The 25,210-nt window shown below is 41.6% G+C and overlaps 1 protein-coding gene across 2 annotated transcripts in view; it reads right to left on the bottom strand.

The window, feature by feature from the left end:
- CTDSPL2 (CTD small phosphatase like 2) overlaps window positions 1-25,210 on the bottom strand; it is a 78,209-nt gene that overhangs the window by 31,664 nt on the left and 21,335 nt on the right. For both annotated transcript variants that reach the window (XR_011144406.1, XM_068963797.1), the window contains exons 2-4: window positions 21,787-21,996; window positions 4,012-4,150; window positions 2,308-2,457 (exon numbers count right to left, since the gene is read on the bottom strand). Coding sequence is in view for 1 of the 2 variants with exons in the window: in XM_068963797.1 (XP_068819898.1) it covers window positions 2,308-2,457; window positions 4,012-4,150; window positions 21,787-21,972 (475 nt within the window). In the remaining variant the exon portion in view is untranslated. The remainder of the gene's footprint in view (window positions 1-2,307; window positions 2,458-4,011; window positions 4,151-21,786; window positions 21,997-25,210) is intronic.

Here is a 25,210-nt window from a genome sequence, read left to right on the forward strand (position 1 = left end):
AGAAGGGGCCCGATACAGTTCAAACCCATGTTGTTCAAGGTCAAGTGTAATCCAGCACTGCTGGCCAGAGAGCTTCTTCTCATTAGTGAGTGTTGTTTATGGAGTGCCTACCACGTGCTGGGCAACATACATACACACACACTTTTCCACTAGCCTCAAACAGCTTCTGATGTTTTTAAACTAGAGATAGTTCTCTAAAAATGAGTCAGCTGTTCCCGTAAGCATAAGAACCTTTTTATTCCAAGATACGGGAACAATTTTCTCAACAAGATTCCACCTCGTTAACAAAGAAGTCAATTTCCTCGTTACATTCAACCATCACCAAGATGAACCTGCTGCCCAATCTTTCTCCCACTATGGACTGACCCCAACTCTCCATTTCTTTCTGGAATCCTCCAAATATCATTTTCAACAACAAAATCAACCTCCAATAACTCTCAACTTTCTCACAGACTATCCCTTCTCCCTCCACTGCCTTAATTTTAACCTCTTTCAAAAAAATGTCTCTCTTCCTATTACCCTTCCCTGAAAGCTGTTTATTGTCTCATTCTTGTTACTCAATCAGAATTCATGCACCTCCATTGCTGCTGCCAGATCACTGGTTTTCCCCTAATGTGTAAAAATGTTTGCTCCTCTGAGGTTGACGTCACCAGACTACACAATTCTTCTCTTATCCCCCATGCTGTCACCTACCACCTACAGCCAGCATCCTCTTAATCACAGAGCAATTTAACACCTAGCTACAAGTTTACTGCTCTATTAAATGCCTATAGAGCTGTTCCTATAGGAGATGTCAGTGACTCATCCAATAACCAGCCGCCAAGGCCTGGCCCTCTTCAGCCCTATCTACACTCATCATGCTCTTTAGTAGTCATTACCATGGGCACAGCCTGGACACTGTCATTGAGAAACCATTCCCCTCTGAAACCTAAAATTCAAATAATTTATCTCCTACAACGACTGCCTAATCTTCTAACTAGCGTCTCTCTCACATATTTCTATTACATGTGATCTTCATGTCTGATAAAAGCCAGTCTCCTTTATCCACACACCTCTCTCACATCCCACCCGCCTCATCTAGTTAGACTTTACGGTGCATCATTTAAACCACTCTCACGCCAGCATCCTCAGTGTCCTTGCTTCCTTGTCTTTCCACTGTCATTCACCATAGAAATCCTTCTTGAATCAATCTATTGGATTTCTCAGGCACTAGACCCAGCCTGGAATAGGCAACAATACAACTATAAATAAACTTTAAAAAGAAATGTCTAGGGTATACTGGGTTAAAGTTAAAGGTAGGGTTTTTGGGGGGGTGGGTTTTTTTCTTTTGGCTGCACCGTGAGGTATGTGGAATTTTAGTTTCCCAACCAGAGATCAAACCCATGTCCTCTGCTTTGGAAGTGTGGAATCATACCACTGGACTGCCAGGGAAGTCCCTAAATGCAGGTTTTTTGTTTTATTTCTAGTCTAAGACTTCACAGTCCTTTAATGTGCTAATACATTTTTCTGCCCATACAGTATCTTGACTTTATAGTGTACCATTGTGCCTTTTAAAAACTGCTTTATCATCCAGAAACATAATTCAAATTAGAATTTAAATAATCAGGCAACAAGTATTTAATGGCTATTTCCCATGAGCCGAATAATACATCAAACAACATAGTAGAGGCGAAAATAAAGACATTTGACCTCTTACCCTCAAATAATTTCAGTAGGAAATTAGATACTAATCATCAGCAAAGACAGGACATCAGAAAATACTAGAAAAATATGTTGAGAAGGCCATTTTTTTGCAAAGGCATTATACAATGGAAATCTTAAATTCATTTGAATTAGGGTAGTTTTACTGAGGATTCTCAGAGGTGGGGAAAAAACCAAGCAAATGATAATAAAAATAAATTGTATTACAAAAAATAACCTGGTCTCAACTCACTTAAAATATTCAACAAATTCTACTTTACTGATCTCTAGAATATAGAAAATGCTTCTCAATTCTCTCCTGTACATACTCTAAAGATGCAAAAATCATTCTAACACATAAAAAATAATACTTTCCCTCCAGCCCTAAGTTTATCATCTAGCTTTTCAGACAGTTAAAGCAGAGTTCATTAACTTACACAAAATTAAACATAACCTACATTTATTTCAGTCACTACAAAAAAAAGTATGTTTTAGAAATTGTATATTTTTAATGAAGCTGAAAACAAACATAAGATGCTAACAAAAATATGCCAAAAAAACCAGACCTTTTAAAAAACCAGGAAAACGATTTTTAAACCCAAATTATGGTTAGTGATTTATATTTACCATTTTTATTTGCTGGTGAAAAAAAGTTGAAGACAGGAGAAAATATGGTCCCCAACAATGTAGTCCTTGGAGGACTGCCAGAGGAAGGGCTATCTTCTAGTTTTCCATTCTGTTTCACATGTTGATTTGTCATTTCATAACTACCAGCTTCTAAGAAAGAAACAAAAGAAAAAGGTTGCAATCTAGAAAACATAATTTTCACAAATGTGTTCTAAACCATTCATTAAGAAACTTTTTCCCTCAAAACAATGAAAATTGATTAACATTAATTTTAAAAATCTTATTGTTTAAAGAAATCTTGAGGTAAGTCACTTGCAAATCAAATGATCTTTATAATAAATTTATTTATAATGCTTTGTAAATGCTAAATTTACTGAGTTTTTACAAAGCAGATTTATATCTGGAATTATATAGTCTGGAAGCCTTAAATTCAACATTGTTTAAAAGAAAATGAAACAAACTCTTTGTAAGTAAAGCAAGCAAGTTACAATATGAAAAACATAAATGTAAAGATTCTGCCTTGGTTTATTTACATTTTGAGATGCTGTCTACTTCACAAAATTTACCCTCTATTTCTATGTCTAACAAATAACAGCTAAAAAATAGAGGCAACCAGTCTTACTGAAGACTATATATACAGGAAAAGACTACATGTATAGCAGCGTCAGACGTCACTTATGGATGCTGCGGCACCACTTCAGAGGGCTCACGGAGAATAACCAGGTGTTTCCCCAAGTTTCTTATAAATAAAATATTTAATAGGTTTTGGGAAAACATAGTTAGAAACGTTTAAATAAATCATCCTCAACCGTCCACAACTTTACCCCATTTCTTTCCTTCTTTCTTTGCTAGAGGTCTGCTAACTTGTCTATCCCTTTCCTCCCTGATGGTCAATTCTAGAGATAAGTCACTGCATTGAGAGGAAAGAAGTTGAGGAAAAAAAATCATATAAAAAAAAGAGGAAAGAGATTGAGGAATGATTATTACTGTTGTGCTTAAAATCGCATCTGTTAAAAGGCAGCACTCCATGCTCTGAAGTGCTGTTCAAGCTTTCTCTGCTTATCCATCTTGTTCTACTCCTTTTTGGTGTTGGTACTGACCCAGAAGAGGGTTTATTAACAGCAACACTACTGGCTTCGGGCTGGATAATTCTTTGTGCACCGCATGACGTTTACCAGTATCCTGACCTTTACCTGCTAGATGCGAGCAGCAACCTCTCCACAGGCTGCGGCAAGACACTGAAAAATACCCACTGGCAGACAGACACCCCTACGTGAGAAACACTGACCCGAGAGCTCCAAGCCGCCTCTGAGCTTTGAAATTTCATAATCCAGAAACAAATTCTTTATACACATTTCAAAAACTTTATTACATTATTCATAATATATTACATATAATAATATATATTACTCATATATATTATCATTCATAATAAAAATTATTACTGCTTTAAGAAATTTCATACATATTTTCTTGCCAAACAGTATAAAGCTGGTTGCTCTGCCTTTAACTGTCACTTTAACTCATCAAAGTATATGTACATTAGGGAGGTAAATTTCAATTTACTTCATGGTATTCATACTTAATACAAAGATTATAAAAAGGCAGAAACTGCTCAAAGTAGATTTTTTTAAAACAGAGGAAAAAACATGTCAAGTGACCTCTGCTTACACCTAATAAAGCGCCAGGTAAACATCAACAAACCTCCATTTACTTGACTTTTCCGTCTTACTCGAGACAGCTGTTTGTTGGGCTTTTCTCCTGCTCTTGGTGTTGATGTGATCAGGTTGTTATCTATATCGCGTTCAATTCTACTCCGTTTTGAAGGATTTTCTCTCTCTTCCTTAAGATATAAGAAGAAAAAGCATGCATTGAACAGAGTCATTCTGCTGAATAGGTTGCATTCTTTTCGCCTTACATTTTTTTTGCCGCTCTGTGCGACTTAGCTCCCCAGTCAGGGGCTGCACCTAGGCCACAGTGATGCAGGCACCAAGTCCTAACCACTAGGCCACCAGGGAATTCTCCACGTTACACACTTTTAAAATGATAAAATATGTTCACTACATTATTTACAATAGCCAATGTTATCTGTTATCAACTGATGGACACTCAGGTTGTGTCCATATCTTGGCTATTATAAATAACGCAGTGAATACAGACGCATGAACACAAACAGTGGAATATTATTCAGCCATAAAAAAGGAACTCCTGTCACTGGTGACAGCAATGGATGAGCCTAAAGGGCATTTCATTAAGTGAAAAAGACAGAGAGAGACTTATACCATATGATCTCACTTACATGCAGAATTAAAAACAACAACAACAAAAAACCCCACCAAGCTCACAGAGGACAGACTGGTGGCTGCCGGAGGCAGGGAGGTGGGGTGAACGAAACGGCTGGTGAGCATTATCGAAAGGCACACAGGGCCACACGACACCGCAGGTCCCGGGGGCACGGCGCGCAGCGCAGCGGCCACGCATACAGTGCCGCACTGCGTGGGTGAGAGTGCCCGTAAGAGTGAACCTTAAAAGGTTTGACACAAGAAAAATCAACAACCAAGAATGGTGGCAGATATTAATTCAACTTACTGTGATGACCGTGTTGCAATGTATACAATACTGAGTCAGGCTATATGCCTGAAACTAATATATGTCGCTTCTCTCAGGTTTTTAAGAAGATAAAATATGTTGTTAATTGCTTTATTCTCTTTTTTTCGTATCAAGGAGAAACAAACAGAAATATCTAACAATAGAAGAAAACACAGAATAAACTCTGGCAAGAGTCATGAAAGCATCCACTGACGTCATCACACGACACAAACACCTCACAGCCACTCAAAAGAGCAGGGGCCGTTTCCTTGAGTGAGCCCGACTGGAATCTGCTGGCATATCACGTATTACCAAAAATGACATAAAAATAACAGGGCCTGTCCACCGCCATCCATCTATGCCAACCTCAATCCTCAAAAGGTCCCAATCAACACTAAGGAGTCTATTCTCTAACGAAGTTCTCTATTAGTTTCCTTACGTAGGGGGCAAATCCACATCGCCAGTTGACACTATTTTGCAATACACAGCTATGATAGTTTGCCTTAAAGATTTTCTGACTTTTACACGTCAGAATGTGAAAGCAATACATGATACTCAGTAGAAACTGTGCTTTGAAGTCTGTTTCTTCCCCAGGCCAGCAATGTGCAGGCACTCCACTCTCACGTGATGCCAGGCTACAGCCAGACACTTGATCACGATCACTCGCAACCATTCTGTATCCATACAGCCATTTTCACTTCCAGTACAGTATTCAATATGTTAAATAAGATATGCAACACTTAAAAAGTGTTCCAAGCATGTTAAAGGTAGGCTAGGATAAGCTATGATGTCAGGTAGGGTAAGTGTATTAAGTGCATTTTCAACTTACAACATTTTCAATTTACAATGGGTTTATCAGGACATAACCCTACCATAAATTAAGGAAGATCTGCATTACTGACTAAAATAGTATACTCCATGCAAGAACCTGGGTTTTTCCATCCGTACCCCCATTTTTTGTCATTAGTACAATTCTTCCAGCCATCTCCTACATGAGCAATTTTCTTACACTTCGGTAATACTGGCCTATAAGTTCTTGCTGTTTCAATACGTGAAATCTTCTGATAAGGATTAGATTTTTCCACAGCAAATAATAATATACTATTGTGCATTTTCTAAAAGTTGAATATTATTTTACTGTCTCTGAAACAAACTTTGGTATTGCAAATAGCCAAAATTATAATTCCACAATTCCCTATCTGGATCAAAATGAAAAAAAGGTAAAACGGCAAATATCACTCAATACAGAACTCTACTTTTCCCACCAGTTTCTCTAATTTTACGTAGGCTCCCCAAGACAAGCTCCTTAGCACAAAATAACGTGTCAGTGATGCACAGTGTGATTCCGCTGCTGCTTACTATTCCCCTGCGCTTAAAAATGACGACCAGGAAGCCTCAAATCCGAAACACTGGATCTTCATCACAAGAAAACTATAGGGGCTCTTTTCATAAAGTCCTCAAGAACAGAAATAATGCTGCAAAGCCTTATTCCACTCACTACTCTAAGCTCCAGCGTTTTCCCGAAGAAGTCTCTTAGTACATCTGCTAAATGTAAATACATACATGCATTCCTGGAAAATTCTCACTCTGCAACCCTAAAAATAACAAGGGTTACAGGGAAAAATGGGTCCACGAGGGTAGAGAAGGGTACATGGGAGGCAGATGAGCCAAAGCTGCTGTAAATCTGTAGCCACAGCACCAAGAAAACCAATGATGGGGACTTCCGGAAATGACCTGGACACCCCAGGTAAGCAGCTAAGAGCAGCTAAAATGCTACCTCAGAGTTTAGTAAAAGGGATTTAAAACAAGTAGAAACAAAGTTTTATGGGAGCCGACAAGTGGAGCTTTAAGGCAGGAAGACTGCAAAAATGGACACGAAAGGAAATGCAAACTGCCCGATGAGAAGAAGAGTCCATGACAGACCAGGGGGTTCCCTCTTCAGGAGGGAGTCCCTGATACAGGTCACTACTTTTATTTTATTTTATTTTTTTTCTTTTTGAGAGTGCTTTATTCAAAAAGATCTAAGTCAGGTGCTTTAAAACATATCAAAATGTTACAGAAATTCACAGTTCCCTACTGAGGACTTGTCAAGTTACATTAAGATATCTAAACACATCAGTTTATAAATTCAGAACCAAACATTGAACCAGGTCATGTACCATTGCTTGAAAAGCAAGTTATGATTAAGAGAAAAGATACTTCACAAAGCTAAATCAAATGGGGAAACCCTTAAGAAACACTAGTAGTTATACACCAGAAACCAGCAGCTTGGAAAACAGGTCTGCGATCTGCTGGGGAGGCTCCACGGGTAAACCGAGTTTCTCCCTTTACAGCTGGTCCATGTCTAGCGCTCGGCTGTAACACAGCGGGAGCTGTAACCTCCCACGACAGGGTTGCTGCTGCTGCTGCTGACTCGCTTCAGTTGTGTCCGACTCTGTGCGACCCCAGAGACGGCAGCCCACTAGGCTCCCCCGTCCCTGGGATTCTCCTGGCAAGAACACTGGAGTGGGTTGCCATTTCCTTCTCCAAGGTCACTACTGTTAAATAAAAACTGTGTGTAGCATAAAATTCTACCACCATTATTAAGGAATCCCTTGTCCAGTTTGGAAAAAATCATATATAAACCAAAACCCACTCATGTTATATTGAAACTATTTCCCTATTTATCAATATATATCAAGATCAACGTGTAAGAGCTAACAGGCATCCTTGGCAGCTCATTGGTAAAAATCCACCTGCAAAGAAGGAGATGAGAGTTTGATCTCTGGGTCAGGAAGATCCCCTGGAGAAGGAAACGGCAACTCACTCCAGTATTCTTGCCTGGGAAATCCCATGGACAGAGGAGCCTGGTGGGCTACAGTCCATGGGGTCGCAAAAGAGCTGGACACGACTGAGCGACTCAACCGCACATGAGCTGACTGTCAGTGTGGAGGCGCCACACACCCAGCAGAGACACTGCACTGTGGCCAGCGGAGGATATATGCAGATACGTTAGCTTACCTCTCTAAAGAGAAACAGAAAACTAGTAAGGCCAGGGATAGACTTCTGCAGTCACAGACAATAATATTCTATTCTTCAGAATAATGCATTTAAATGTCTGATGAAGCTCCAATTCTGAAATCTGTCCTCAAATCCTCATCTTTCTTAAACACTCATGTATATAATTTGGGGACATTTTTGGATATAGGATGAGTTTTAGAAGAGGAACTAGGAAAAATAACATTTCTACATTACTGTACAGGTTATTTAAAATTTTTTTAATAACCCTACAATGTCTTCTCTGGAATCTGCATTTTTCAAAGTTGCCTCTAAGTAAGACACGCTTTTAAGGGTAAAGTCTTGGGAAGGTAGCATTCTAAATCTCTGAATCCCAAAGGAAATACAGAGAACTACAGAAGCAACAAAAACCCAACAGCACATTTATAACGAAACCAGGAAACAAGGTTTCTCCCCCAAACTCCAAGCCGATGAGGACAAACCAGCAGCCGTAATACCGAAGGAATCATCTTTATCAGTGTTGAAGAAAGCAGAGCAATGCAAGACAGAATGGGACCCATCTGAGGCCAGGAGAAGCCAACCCCAAGCTGCTAAGAAGGTAGGTACTCAAAGGAGAGCATGGCAGGCCAATCTGATGGCAGCAGATGAAACAGGGCAGAGGGGCTGCTGCTCAATCCAGTAGCAAAGGGACCCACGGTGGAAATGGTAGCAGTGCGGCTCCCAGGAGCTCTTGGCGCTGACCAGCTACAGCTCCCTTACAGAACAGGGCTGCGTGGGGGGAGCTGCTAGGAATGGAGTCGAAGTTTCCCTGCAGAAAAAGGCACAACAGAAAAGCAAAGGAAAGTTCCAGATGAACAATGAATAGGGACAAAGAAGGCTTCCTAGGTGGCTCAGTGGTAAAGAATCCACCGGCCAAGCAAGAGACTAAGGCTCAATCCCTGGGACGGGAATATCCCCTGGGACAGGAATATCCCCTGGAAAAGGAAATGGAATACCCACTCCAGAATTCTTGCCTGGAGAATTCCATGGACAGAGGAGCCTGGCGCGCTACAGTCCATGGGGTGGCAAAAGAGTCAGACACAACTTATCAACTAAACAAAAATAAAGAGGGATAAACATATAGCAAAAATCAAAAAGCAATCACTGTATTTTTAACACTATTCAAAAACATCAAAATTGATTAGAAAAGATACTCTGAACCATACATTCTAAAAATTTAGAAAAACTCATGTAAGAATGAGAGAAAAGAAAGCACAGATCTCAAATTCCACACAAAATCACTGTAATAAAATGTTGCTTAGTAGCTAAGTCTGTCCCTCTCTTGCAACTCCGTGGACTGTAGCCGCCAGGCTCCTCTGTCCATGCGATGTCCCAGGGAAGAAGACTGGAGTGGGCTCCCATTTCCCTCTCCAGGGACCTTCCCAACCCAGGGATCCAACCTGTGTCTCCTGCATTTGCAGGCAGACTCTTTACCACTGAGCCACCCGGGAAGCCCATAGTGAAACACAGGAGAAGTGAAAGAAAGCGGCTCAGGAAAACAGGTGTGCGAGAGCCCTCCCTGGCTGTCCAGGGGCTAAGACTGCAGGGTTCCACTGCACGGGGTGGGAGTCGATCGCTGGTCAAGAAGCTAAGAGTCCTGTGGTGAAACCCCCCAAAATGCATTAAGAGAACAGACTGAAATTATACCTTTATTTCAAAACTGACAAAAGACATTAAGAAAGTGATATGGCACACACATCAGAGTTAGAAAAGCTCATGAATGAGGAGACAGAACAAAACAGAAATAAAAGAGGAAAACATTCCAGAAATGAAGACTAGGACAGACATGAAAGTTAGTAAATAGGACAGACTGTGTGCCTGGATGAGATTTAGAAGGTCAGACTGGGGGGAGGGGAGTTTAAGACATCAAAATGTAACAGATACTAAGGAAGATCCCACAGACAGAAAGCAGCAGTCCCTGGGCAGGAAACCAAGGCCAAGACCGCGGTGAAAGAACGAGCATCGCAGAGCTCTCCGCACACGCACACCCGAGGGGCCACTCCAGGAGCGCACGCGCCCTGCTTTGTTCTGTGTTTTGGTCTGTGCGACTCAGCTTCACAGTCTTCAAGGCCCACACCAGGGACTGAATCCAGGGCTTCCGACAGGGAGAGCTCACAGTTGTAACCTAACCACTGGCCTGCCAGGGGGCTCTGAGAGTGCACTGTTGGACCACAGCCGCCCACCCAGAAAAACGACAAGACAGACCCTAAACGTGCCAGAATTTAAAGAAAAAAAATTCTTTGGAGAACAAGGAAAAATGTTTGTTTAAAAAGAGAAAATTAGACTATCATCAAACTTTGAAAGCAGTGCATTTAATGCCGGAAGAAAAGGGAATAACACTTTTAAAAATCAAGAGAAACTGTGAGACAAGGATATCATATGCAGTAAAAGTGGTTTTAAAGCACAGAACTCAGAATATTGTTTCTGTGTCTGCTTCATGTGGCATCTGCCAAAAAACGACTACAGACAGCAGCCAGAGGACTGCGGAAAGCACTGAACACACCGAGCACACACAGGCTCCGTGCAAGACGAGCAAGGGTGAGAGGCTGCGAGCGACGGCTACCAGCTCAGGACAGACACACCACAGCGAAGACTGGTAAGAGATATACAGATTTCAAAAACTGCTCACTTTAAAGACATTCTGAGAAAAGCTGACAGAATTCATTTTTAGCTGGTAAGAAATAACAAATGACATTATCTAGGCATAAAAGAACAGAGAAGGCAATGGCACCCCACTCCAGTGCTCTTGCCTGTAAAATCCCACGGATGGAGGAGCCTGGTGGGCTGCAGTCCATGGGATCGCTAAGAGTCGGGCACGACTGAGCGACTTCACTTTCACTTTTCACTTTCATGCACTGGAGAAGGAAATGGCAACCCACTCCAGTGTTCTTGCCTGGAGAATCCCAGGACGGTGGAGCCTGGTGGGCTGCTGTCTATGGGGTCGCACAGAGTTGGACATGACTGACGCGACTTAGCAGCAGCAGGCATAAAAGAAATAATACCAGATGAGATTCTAAATCTGCAATAAGGAATGGATACCACTAAGGCAAACATGAGTAAATTCAAAAGATCTCTGTGTTCAACAGTTCTAATATGTCCTTTCTAGCTGTCTTCAACACTGGTACCTGCTACAACCTCTGCAGCCTCACTATACTCCAGTAAAGCGCTCTGAAGTCTCAGAGTTTCTTCTCTCTCTACATACATATGGAAACACAATAAAGGCGCTCTCACTGTTCTGCTTTGCAATGTTATTGAATTGGGTCTTTAAAACTGACTCTAAAGTTATTTCAGAATTTAGTAATTCTTTAAAAAAATTATAATTTATAATCAAGAACAGATTATTGGATTGAAAAAGGGAGCTGGGTGATCTGTGACTCCAGCCCGCTGCTCCTAGCGATGAGGCTGACATGGAATGCTATAGCTCATGAAAGGGAGAAATGCACTCCAAGGAAACTAGATGCAACTGTAAATTACAGGTGAAAATAAGAGAAAGTTAGCGTCCCTTTGGCTACAACACTGTCTTATGCAACAGAACATGTTCAAAGAGAATTACAGTGCCAATTCAGCTGTCCTGTCATTTGAGAACAATCATTCAGTTTTTAAAAAGGAAACAATACTTTAGATGTACACGAGATCTTTAAAAGCCAAAATAGTTACAGCCTTTCAAGCTTAAATTACAAAACCCAATGAGGTGTCTCAGAAAATAAGTTTGTTATATTGCTTTGGTTGAAACAAGGTATATACTTATGAGAGACTTACAAACTCTTACACAGAGTGCTGAAAACCTACTCAATGAAAGTCAGTAAAAGAAACAAGCAGAGGCTTTCCTGGTGGCCCAGTGACTAAGAGTCCACCTGCCAACGCAGGAAACTGGCTCGATACTGATCCGGGAAGATCCCAGGTGCCGTGGAGCAACTAAGCTCCTCTGCCGCAACGACTGAGCGCTAGAGCCTGTACCGTGCAAGAGAAGCCGCCGCCATGAGAGGCCCAAGGGCGGCAACAGAGCCCGGCCCTCCCGCCACAGCCGGAGGACGCCTGCGCGCAGCGACGGCAGACACAGACAGGCCACCAGGCAAGAAAACAGAAAACAGCAGACGCTTCCACTTTCTAGTGATGAAGCGCATCACCGGAAGCCTTAACGGTAAAAACAGAAGATGAGTTGGCACCGGTGTGTGACTTGCACTCATCTGATACTACTGCTGCTGCTGCTAAGTCGCTTCAGTCGTGTGCGACTCTTAGCGACCCCATGGACTGCAGCCTACCAGGCTCGTCCGTCCATGGGATTTTCCAGGCAAGAGTACTGGAGTGGGGTGCCACTGCCTTCTCCGTATCTGACACTAGCATCAACTAATCGTCAAAGGTCTTCTCCACCATGAATGCAAGGTAACAAACACATGTGAATTAATTTTTTGCATCTCAGTTTATCCTGGAATAACTTGTGTCAATGTCTGTGATGACTATGCAAAATAAAAAAAAGGCTTATGACTGCCACCTTAGCACAAATCAAAACGTGGGCACCCAAGGTTATTGCATTTTTCATAGCCATGCACTCGCACGGGGAAAAAAAGTCAGCTATACTTGAGACCGTCCCTGACGAAGCCATGAAACTAATTATATCTCAGCCCTTAAATAGGTGCTAAATTCTATGTGACAAGATGGGAAGCACACACACAGCGCTTCTGCGGCAGACTGTGCTTCCACAACTGTCTTGAGGAAAAGCATCTGACTGACTGTTGAGTTGTAAGCTGAATTAGATCACTTTTTTGGTCGCTTCTTGGCCTTTTGGCTAAGATCAAGTGTAGATCACTTTTTCTGATAGAAAACTATCTTTACTTGAAGTAGATTATTTTCTGAAAAATGAACAAAGCAACTCAACAAAAACTAATACACTTTTTGTTGCCAACAATAAAATTTGAGCATTCAGATAAAAACTGGGATTTTAGGAACCTTGGACAAGGCATTGTTAATCTCAAGAGGTTCCCAATATTGTTCTATTGAGATCAGTGGGGTTGTTCAGAAATGTGATTTCTAAACATTAAATAAATAATGAGATATGTCAATGTGGACACATATGTGGAAGACTTACATGATAAAGTGAACCATTATTTTCCCAACCAAAAAAACAGTGCCTGATGTTACAAAATCGTATGTAGGTAAAAAGATTCATTCCAAGTGCAGGACAGACCAATAAAAAGATCACTGTAGAGCTTTCAAAGTCAATATTGGAACAAGAACTTAAGATATCACACCACTTGTCAAGTTTTGGTATAAAAGCTGCAATTATCTAAAAAGTATACTAAAAGACTCTTCCGCTTTCTAAATACCTGTGTAATTTCCGTTTTGTGTATCAAAGACAACCACAAGCTACGTTCTGTGAAGCAACCGTTCAAGAGGTCTATAAAGCTTCCTTGCTGGTCTGGCGGTTTAAGAAACCTGCCTTGCAACGTGAGGGGCACGGGTTCGACCCCTGGTTGCAAAGCACCACAGCTGCCGAGCCCGAGCCCTCGAGCCCACAGGCGGCAGCTTCTGAAGCCCTCGAGCCCAGAGCCAATGCTCCTCAGCACGAGAGGCCACTGCAGTGGGAGGCCCACACCCAACTAGAGGGCAGCCCCTTGTCGCAGCCAGAGAGCCCTGCACAGCGACCAAGAGCCAGCACAGCCGGAAATAAACGTGGAGAGAGAGAGAATATCAGAAGAAAAAGAGGGCCATAGAACCGTGCATATTGTCCTGTTTCCCACTAACTCCCTCTTTGTCTTTAGAAAATAGTTAAAATATTAATTGTACCAACATGTAATGGGTTTAGAATTAAAATTTTGATATTTTCAAAATTCCTGTTAGTATCTGAGATACAGATAGATATCACCCCCATAAACAAAAAGTTCTTTAGGGTTTCCAATAATTTATAAGATTGTAAAGGATCCTAAGTTCAAAAAGTTTAAGAACCACTTGCTCAAGAGGTTCACAAGACAAAATGTAAAAAATCACTCCCAACAAATGGGGAGAAAATTTGAGCTGGAAGGGAGAGCTGACAAGTGGCAGTCAAAGGGTACAGAGTTTCTTTAGGAAAGGATATAAATGGTTTAAAATTAACTGTGGTAACGACTGCATAACTCTGTGCATATTCTAAAGGCTACTGAACCTATGTCTTAAATGGGTGAGTTTTAGGCCATGTGAATCACATCTCAATAATGTTACATTATATGTATCTATCATATAATCCAACAATATCAATCTTAGTTATTCACCCAGGTTTAACTTAAACAAATGTCCACACATGGATTCAAAACATAAATATTCATAGCAACTTCATGCACAATAGCCAAAACCCAGAAACAACTCAAGTGGATAACAAATCACGGTATGTGGTGTGTGAGTGCCAAGCCACTTCAGCCGTGCTCGACTCTGCGACCCCATGGACGGCAGCCGGCCAGGGCCCTCTGTCCGCTGTCTTCTCTAGGCAAGAACACTGGAGCGGGTTGCCATGCCCTCCTCCAGGGGATCTTCCCGACCCAGGGACTGAACTTGCGTCTCTTATGTCTCCTGCATTAGCAGGCAGGTTCTTTACCACTAGCACCACCTGGGAAGTCCTGTGATATGTGGTATACTCACACAATGGAATACTGTTTGGGGCACAGGAGAGAGAGGGGATAAATTACAGATACATGCAGTAACACAAATGAATCCAAAAACTTTATGCTGAATGAAGGAAGCAAGACATGTTATATGCATAGGTAACTTTAAAGAAGATTCATACAATCTATAATAACAGAAGGTCAACGGTTGTCTAGGATGATGCTGTGAGATGGTCTGCAATACTCCAAGGATACTTTTTGGTCATGGGTGTATAATTCTGTTAAAATTCATGAAAACATATAATTTAAATCAGTGTGTCTTACTGTGTTTCATTATACCCCATAAAATTAATTGTTAAAAAGTCAACATAGGAGATAAAGTGGAATTCTAAAGATAACTAGCTCATCAAAAAGAAGGCAAGATAAAACAGAGTAAAAAATAACAATGGGATAAATACAGAATAAATTACGAGATGGGAAACTTTAAACTGAACCATATTAATAACGACATTAAATGTAAAAAACAAGCCAATTTAAATACAGATACATACGGTGGGGAAAGGTGTATCAGGCAAATGGTAAGAAAGAAAGCTGTGTGGTTATCAGTATCAGGCTGAGTAAATCTCAAGGCAAATAGTACTACCAGAGATGAGAGACATTTCACAGTAGTAATAACTTATACCCAACAATCACAAACGTGTATGCCCCTAACAAGAGGGCTTCAAAACATACGCAGCAAAAACTGACAGAACTGACAGGAGACGAGTTCATAATTAAGAGATGGAGATTTAAAAGAAGACATAGAGTATTTGAATATTATCAAACTGTCTGATTAACTGATATTTACAGAACTGTACTGATCAATTCCAGAATGTACATATTTTTTTCAAACACATGGGACATTTACCAAAACAGTCCATATGTTAAAAAATATCAAAGGACACCAAAGAAGTGAAGTCACACAGTATATGTTCTTGGGTCACAATAATATTAAATTAGAAATAAGCAATTAAAAGATATCTAATAAATGCCCAAATATCTGATCTGGCAATTAAATAACATATTTCTAAATAATCCATAGACCAAAAGGTAATAAAAATACAGTCAGAATGTATGGGAAAGGAGTACTTTGAAACGCATAGCTTTAAATATGTGAATTAGAAAAAAACTGAAGTGTAGTATTACTGATCTAAGCAAGGGGCTGGGAAACTACAGTACAAACGCCAAGTCTAACACACTGTCTCCGTATGACCAGCAAACCACAAGCAGTTTCTCTACTTCAATACGGTGGTGGGGGAGGCGGGGATGAAACGAATGACACCATTTTATGACGATGACATGAAAATCAAGTGCCAACAGCCAAAGCCGTGCTCATTCCTTTATGCATCGTCTGCAGTGGGAGAGTCGAGTAGTAAAGACTTGCATGTCACTTATCTGAAATATTGACAGAAACAGTCCACTAATTCCTAATCTAAGTTCTCGCTTGTATAAGCTGGAAACGTAAGCGGGAACCAAACATCAAGTAGAAGAAAATATTAAAAAGAACAAGTAGAAATCAAATAGACAGTGGAAAGAAAAGAGAAAATGTACAAAGACAGATGTTGGTTCTTTGAAAAAGTAATAAAACTGAAGAAGCTCCAGCTGCAAAGGGATCAAAACAAAAATAAATTGTTCACATCAGGAGGGAAAAGAAGAACATCATTATAGACCCGACAGAGTTTATTAGTTAGTAGAGAAACACTGCCAAGACTTTACATCTAATAACTGACAACTTCAATGAATAGACAAATTCCTTGAAAAATACGTGACCAAAATTCAAACCGAAAGAGAAAAGCTCAAATTTATAGTAAAAAGCTATCACACAAAGAAATCCAAGTCACATTCCAAAAATCCCTCTCCAGAATTCACCACTGAATTCTACTAATAATTTAAGGCTGAGATAATACTTTGTCACTACAAGCTCTTTCAGGAACAGAGAAGCAGAGGGACAGTTCTTGCGTCAAGATGCCGGCGTAACTCTGACGCCGGCGTAACGAAATCTGACGCCGGCGTAAATCTGACGCCAGCGTAACTCTGATCCCAAAATCTCAAAAGTATCACAAATCCAAACTATAGACCAAACCTTCATGAGCAAGACACAGAAAATCTCTAAGAACAACACCACCACCACACAGCAGCAAATCGTATCCAGCCATACAAGTTTAATTTTCAGCTAAAAAAATTTATGTTCTACTCCACATTAAAAGAGGAATATCTGAAGAACATCTCATTAGATGCAGCAAAGTCTTTGACAAAATCCAATATAATAAAACCTTACAGCAAACCAGGAATAGAAGGGAACTTTCTCAAACTGCCAGAAGATAACTATGGCAGACATTTAGCTACCATCATACCTAATGTAAACAAACTCTGTTCCCCTAAGACCAGTAACAAGACAAATGTTTGCTTTTACTACTTCAACTCAATGTCCTAGAGGCCCTCACCAATGCAATGATGAAGAAAAAGAAATAAAAGGTCTAGAAATCAGAAAAGGAAGCCGTATCTGGTATATGATATGATTATATGTGTATAGAACCCTATGAAATCTTAAAGACTGGAATGATTAAGTAAACCTAGGGATTTCACATAGCACCCCAGTCAGCACAGAAAAATTAATTATATTTATATATATTAGCAACAAACAAAGTAAAAACTTTAAATGTATCATATCATTTAATGCAGCACCATAAAACATCAAATACCTAAGAACGGAACTAATTAGTATGTATAATACCTTCAGATTAGCGCAAAAAAATTAAAAACACTTATATTAACACAGAGATATATCATGATCATGAACTGGCAGGCTCAATACAGTTAAGATGTACAGTCTCACCAAATGATATATACATGTGATATAGTATTATAATCCCAGTAGGTTTTCTTTGGAGAAAGACAAGCTAATTCTAAAACTGACATATGAGAATAAGGGATCTAAAACAGTATTTAAAATGTATCTTTTATCTCAGTGTCTTAAATACAGCGGTGTTGTCTTTTTCAGAATTTGGATAGGGGCTGGCAGCTAGTGTTTATTGAGTATCAGGTACTTTATAACCTTCATTTGGTATTTTATAGATTAAAAAGTTAAAAAACTTAGGCTCAGTGAATTTAGATAACTTACAATGTTAATTATAACAATAGTGGTTATAATAAATAGCTTGTCCAAGATAAAAAAAACTAAAAGCAAGTGTCACAGTCAGTGAACAGTCGCTGTGCACTCCTGTGTGCCCTGTCATTCTTGGCGCTTTCAGAAAACACCTCCTTATAAATGCTCACGCTTTCAAACCACATGGTGCTGCTACTACCATCTCTACATCACAGGTGAGGACACTGAGGCACAGGAGAGGTAAGCAGCTTGGCCAGGGCTATACAGCTGTCAGCAGCAACCCTGGAGCTGAAACTGATGCGCCTGGTCTCTAGAGCCTGCACCCTTGCCTACTAGGCACGACTGCCTCTCCAACGAGGGACAGGCTGGGATCTAATCCAGGTACAATTCGACTCTGTCTCAAAGCGGTCAGATGGTATCTTCATAGCATCACCTACCTTATGTCAGGACTGAAAATTTTCTTGATGAAAGAAAGAAAGGAGTCTTTTTATGCTACTGGCTTGGTCATTTATTTATATTCTATCATCAGCTCAAAGTTGAAGCTTACTCTGTCTGGGGAAAGCCTGCACCCTCGTATTCTTTCATGACTCATCATCCTCTGTCTTCAGTGGCAGAGTACTTCTCTTACTTCCACGAGGGTCCTTTCTAAATCCAAGTTAGTTAGAAAATTTCTTATGTAGCCACTGGCTTCCTTGGTTCCTTTGCCTTCTCTTCTTGGGACCTTTTAAAATTAATGGTGAAACTGGACGTCATGGCCTGGCCTTGCCTTCCCTTCTGAGCGTCCCCCTCCCAGGCGCCTGACGTCGTCTCGCGCCTGGGTCACGACTCTGGCTTTTTGAAGCTCGGTCTCTGCGTATCAGCCAGGCTTTCTGCTCTTCTTTACTGTTCTGATTTCTAGACATGGAACAACACACTAATTCCAAATAGGAAAAGGAGTACATCAAGGCTGTATATTGTCACCCTGCTTATTTAACTTATATGCAAAGTACATCATGAGAAACACTGGGCTGGAGGAAGCACAAGCTGGAATCAAGATTGCTGGGAGAAATATCAATAACCTCAGATATGCAGATGACACCACCCTTATGGTAGAAAGTGAAGAGGAACTAAAAAGCCTCTTGATGAAAGTGAAAGAGGAGAGTGAAAAAGTTGGCTTAAAGCTCAACATTCAGAAAACGAAGATCATGGCAACCAGGCCCAGCACTTCATGGCAAACAGATGGGGAAACAGTGGAAACACTGGCTGATTTTATTTCTGGGGGCTCCAAAATCACTGCAGATGGTGACTGCAGCCATGAAATTAAAAGACGCTTACTCCTTAGAAGGAAAGTTATGACCAACCTAGATAGCATATTCAAAAGCAGAGACATTACTTTGCCAACAAAGGTCCGTCTAGCCAAGGCTATAGTTTTTCCAGTGGTCATGTATGGATGTGAGAGTTGGACTATAAAGAAAGCTGAGCACCAAAGAATTGATGGTTTTGAACTATGATGCTGGAGAAGACTCTTGAGAGTCCCCTGGACTGCAAAGGAGATCCAACCGGTCCATTCTGAAGATCAGTCCTGGGTGTTCATTGGAAGGCAGGAGGAGAAGGGGACGACAGAGGATGAGATGGTTGGATGGCATCACCGACTCAATGGACATGAGTTTGGGTAAATTCCGGAAGTTGGTGATGGACAGGGAGGCCTGGCGTGCTGCAGTCCGTGGGGTCATGAAGAGTCAGACACGACTGAGCAACTGAACTGAACTGAACTTCTAGCTTGGACGACTGCCAGTATTCTTGCCAGTTTAGTATCACTGATCCATTTTTATTAACATTTTGCTAATAAGTTTTAATCTGTATTCTAGCCCTAACTTGATATAAAAGTCATTAGAATACTTGATAATTTAATAAACATATATTGTTCATTTAAGAGGTGTTATTAGTTCACTATTAACATAAATACCCAGTAAAGCATATTAAGAAGAATAATGCATTATTAAGAAGATGGTTTAATAACAATTTAGATAAGAAAGAATTAATAATTAGAAGCCAGTATAAATTTCCCAGGTGGCTCACTGGTAGAAAATCTGCCGGCCAATGTGAGATGCAGGTTCGACCCCTGGGTCGGGATGATCCAGGGAGAAGGAAACGGCAGCTACTCCAGTACTCTTGCCCAGGAAATCCCACTCCAGTACTCTTGCCCAGGAAATCCCACTCCAGTACTCTTGCCCAGGAAATCCCACTCCAGTACTCTTGCCCAGGAAATCCTACTCCAGTATTCTTGCCCAGGAAATCCCATGGGCAGAGGAGTCTGGTGGGCTATAGTCCATGGGGTTGCAAAGAGCCAACACAACTTAGCAAATAAACAACACAACAGCAAAACCTCATTAGCAGTTAAATGACAAAATAATCTTTTAATTTACTTCTAACAAAAGGATAGTAGATGGGAAAAGAAACAGTATACTCTGATTTCAGTAAGGCATTCAAATACTAATTTATCACAAAAATCTTACTGAATATAATAATAAAAGCTGGGATGAATTAAATGAATTTGTAGTTGTGGTGAAAACCTTGCTCAAAAAAATTAATTAATGAATAAGAAATTAGCTTGCAAACAGGTTTTCATTGGCCCCATCCACTAACGGATAGGCATTCATAACAAAATTTTAGTTTTTGGCTTAAAAAAAGTAAGTGACAACCCTGAGTGTTTTCACTGACATGGGAAAAATCTGCCGACCAACAAAGAAAAGCGAACACTACTAAATGGACAGGAAGCAAGCGAGCGTGAGTGGGCAGAAGCCAGAAGACACAGGAAAAACCAACAAGCCTGCTTCCATTTCTGGTTGTTACCTTTCAGGAACAAGGTAACCAAGAAGCAGCTGACCAAGATGCTAACCTGTTATCACATACTGCCACATAATGAAGACGAGCACTATTTAGCCAGGACAGCGATCGAGCACTTGGACTTGCACAAGGGGAAAAAGAACACGTGGGGAAGGAGAGGCAGGCGCACTGTCTTCAGGGTGAAGAAGGGCTTCCCAGTAGTTAGGGTTGCTCAGGAACCAACTCGACACAGTGATGTTCTCATCAGAGGACTAAGGACAACCCAACGGGAATTTAAAGACTCAGGCATTCTTGTTTCTGGAAGGAATTTCATCTTTTTTACACAATACTACTAGAATACTTATAGGTCTATGTAAATTAACTCAAAGAAACTTTAAAAATTATACTTAAAATTAGCAAAGGAAATCTATCATTATGAAACAATAACATTTTACTTTTCTACATACCAAAGTGACAAGTTTACACTATAAGAAACTATCCATAGATAATAATCCGAAGTAAGAACACAACTGCAGTCAACAGTGATAATAAAACCAACACGCAATGGATAATGACACTATTATTTACAGAGCGCACTGAAGCTTCTCACACTGCTTCTCCACCTGTCTGCCATCTGATCTGAAGACAACTCTGAGGCAGACAAGGCAGTTAGCATTAGGCCCATTTTACTGTCTTCTTGGGGCTAAGAGGGGAAAACGGCTTTTCCCAGAATTCAAGCTGGTCCGGAGTATGAAGCATGAACCCAGAGCTCATGCCCCCTGTTAGTGCCCTTTCTCTCTTTTTTTCGCCACACGGCCAATGGGGTCTTAGTTCCCTCACCAGAAACTGAACCCAGGCCCATGGCAGGGGAAGTGCCAAGTCTCAACCATGGACCTCCAGGGAACTCCCCATTCTTTCTTTAGTAACTCTGTTCTCCCTTCAATGAATAAAACATTTTCATTGTACAAGGGTTAGAATTCAGACAGATAAATCATCTTCCTAATTACATAATGTATCAATACTAACAAGAAACTTTAACTTATGTTTGAAATGAATTAAAAAAAAAAGAAATAACTCAAATGACTAAGAAATATTTCTTTTACTTCCCTTAATACTAAGCTGAAAAAACAGAAGGCTAACTGAATCAGTTAAGTAGAATACTGTTTTCTTGACCAACCATTAAATATTTTACACGTAACTACTCAACACTAAAATGCAGACACACTCCGTTAAACGGGGCTCTAGCAATATTAGACCTCTCATCTTCATAAGCTTAAAGCACACAATCTGAGTGCCCTTCTTAGAGGTATACTTAGCAGGTGCAGCCATTACTTTGGGTGTGCTTCCTTTAATAAACTTTTTAATTGAAGACAGCAGGCCGGTCTCACTCTTCGGCGGCTTCTCCCCTCCTGAAGGCAGGCTGTCGTCAACTTCCGAATGTTTCCTCTTGGCTCTGGCAGTGCGTTGCGTTTGGATTTGATTTGATTGCTGAGAAGCTTTCCGTGTTCTCAGCCTCATCTTTTATGGGTGTCACATGTAAAACTATAAAAGAAAAATAATACAGGTTATTAAAATTAAGCCTAGCGTACCCAAAGGTGCCCAGTTTACCTAGGTTTGTGGAATCTTAGTTTCCCTGATGGGGATCAAAAGCAGGCCCTCAGCAGTGACAGTGCAGAGTCCTAACCTCTAGACCACCAGCGAATTCCCAAGAAACTAACTTTTTAATTGAAAGGCATAGTGCTTTGAATTTTATTACATTCTTCCAAATAACCTTCCCACAACTTCTGAAATATTATACCCTGTGATCTAACAGACTGTGCACGTTCCTTTCAGAATGCTACATCGCCTCCAACCTTGTTGACATTACCGTTCATTTAATCACTCATTCAGCAAGTATTTATTGGCTAAGCAAGTGCCTGGTAAAACAAGAGAGAGAAGGTTTTTACCCTCTGGAGATCACAGTGTAGTGGAAAAAACCCTCAAGTCATTGAATGAATTAGTTCCAAGAACACAATTCTAATAATCAACACGTACACAAGTGTGACGAGACCGAGTCAATCATTTTACAGGATTTGATCTCACCATATGTAACGACCCTTTAGAAACCAAACTCATCTGGCTCAAGCTGCCGGAGTAGAGGGATGGTGCTCATCTTCTGCAAGAGCACCAAAACTCCAACTAGCCGCTGAGCCACCAAGGGCAGGAGGGCGCTGGAGCCCACAGAAAAAGACGGCCCGCACCCAAAGGCAAAGACGCCGCCTCAGCGAGACAGTGGGAGGGGCACAGCCGCAGTGAGATCAAGCCCCACGCCCACCGGCTGGTGGCCCACAAACCAGAGCATGACGCCAGAGAAGCTCCCCCACTGTCGCACAGGTCGGGAACCCCACGCCAGGCTCCCCAGCCTGGGGGTCCGACAGAGGGACTGGGAATCCCTAGGGAATCTGGCCTTGCAGGCCAGCGGGATTTGTTTACAGGACTTCCACAGACTAGGGGAAACAGAAACTGCAGTCTTAAGAGGGCACAAACACTCTCGCGCACACCAAGACCCAGAGAAAAGGAGCAGTGAGCCCACAGGAGACTGAGCAGAGACACCAACTGGCGTTGGAGAGCCTCCTGTGGGGGTGGGGGTCGGCAGGGGCTCAGCACAGAGAGGGGGTCCTGGTGGCTGCAGGTGGGGCAGGCCCCCTCAGCGTAAACCCTCTTGGAAGTCTCTCTTAGAAGTCGCCATTGACCCTACCCCAGAGCCTGTAGAACCCAGGGCCAAACGACTACCAGGGAGGGAGTGAAACCTCACCCATCAGCAGATAACTGGGTTAAAGTTTTACTGAGCAAGGCCCTGCCCACCAGGGCAAGACCCAGTTTTTCCCACTACCAGTTCCTACCTCTGCACCTCCTCCATCAGAAGAAGTAAGAACCACAGTCCTACAGTGGCTCAAACAGAAACCACATTATCGAAAATTAATTAAGAAGAAAAAGCAGAAAGTTATGTCCCAGATGAAGGGACAAGATAAAACCCCAGAAAAACAACTAAATGAAGTAGAGATACACAACTTTCCAGAAAAAGAATTCAGAATCATCATAGTGAAGATGATCCAGGATCCTGGGAAAACCAAAGACCTGCGAGAACTAAAGAGCCGAGGCGCACAGTGCACTAAAGAGACAGATGACCAAGGCAGAACAGACAGATGACCTGCAGGACGGGACAGCGGACGCCACTGTCACGAAACGTAACACAGAAAAGAATGGAGAGAAAGGGACACAGCCTAACAGACCTCTAGAACAACGTGGAACACAACACCATTCACGTTACAGGGGTCCCAGAAGGAGAGGACAGAGAGAGAGGACCTGAGAAAACACCTGCAGGGACAATGACTAAAAACTTCCAAGTTCAGGAAGCACAGAGAGTCCCAGGCAGGATAGACCCAAGAAGAGACACACCAAGACGCACAGCAAGCAAACTGACACAAGTTAAAGACAGATAAAATATTAAAAGTAACAATGGGAAAATGACAAGTAACATACAAGGGAACTCCCATCAGGCTATCAGCCGACTTCTCAACAGAAGCTCTACAAGCCGGAAGGGAATGGCGTGATGCGTGTAAAGCGACCAAAGGGAAGAACCCACAGCCAAAAACGCTCTGCCTAGCAAGACTCCGATTTGATGCAGAGAAGTCAAAAGCTTTCCAGTCGAGCAAAAGCTAAGGGAATTCAAATTCAGCACCACCAAACCACCTTTACAGCAAATGCTAAAGGAACTTCTCTAGACAGGAAACGAGAAGGAAAAGGCCTACCTACAGAAAATGAACCCAAAACAATTAAGAAAATGGTAACAGGATCAAATGAACCAACCAAAAGACAGAGGCTGGCCGGGCAGGTGGAAACACGTGCGTGCATGCTCTTCCACTTGCCGCGCCACTCTGCTTGACACCCCCCGCTGTCTGTGATCGTCCTATGCTGTTAGCCATGTTCCCATTACGGCTTGCAGCTGCACTTCCTTCTTTTTTGTCAGGCTGTTGGCTGTGAAAACTGACAAGTGCCCTTCCCGACTGCGACCAGGCAGCCCTTGCTCAGGTGTGGCCACTGCATCGCGACTGGCCAACAGGACTGCAGAGCTCTGGGCCACACAGACCACTCAGGACGCGGTAGGGACGCCTGCAGCCACTTCTAAAATCCAGACGCACATCAGAATTAGCTTGACATTTTCTGAAAAACACAAATGTCCAAGTATCGATTTTTTTCTCCAGAGCTCCAGACATGTTTCTAACGAGCAGTCATGTTTGAAAGCAGCTGGACTACATGACGGTCTTCTGTCCAGCTTGCTTCCCTTTCCCTATCTCATGTTCAGTGCTCCCGTTTCACTGAAGTTCACGTTTTCCAATTTTTCCATCTTTTTTTTTATGTTCTTTCTCAACCTTTATCAAGCGTAGTAGAAAAGCTTTGTACAGATAGATATAAATAATATCTACAACATATGTATTTTAGAAACTTACAAATTTTTGCCTAACTAAAACCTTTATGACGTTTTCGCTCCACTTGTTTGACTTAGTATGAACAGAATGCTAAATTTCTAATTTAGAAAACAGACATGCATCAAGCAACAGAGGTTTATTGTGCAGCACAGGGACTACAGTCAGTACCTAGTGAAGCAAAGTGAGAGCCGCTCAGTCGTGTCCGACTCTTTGCGACCCAATGGACTATACAGTCCATGGAATTCTCCAGGCCAGGATACTGGAGTGGGTAGCCGTTCCCTTCTCCA

The sequence above is a fragment of the Capricornis sumatraensis genome, chromosome 2 (genome assembly GCF_032405125.1).
Source record: "Capricornis sumatraensis isolate serow.1 chromosome 2, serow.2, whole genome shotgun sequence".
NCBI classification, from domain to species: Eukaryota; Metazoa; Chordata; class Mammalia; order Artiodactyla; family Bovidae; genus Capricornis; species Capricornis sumatraensis.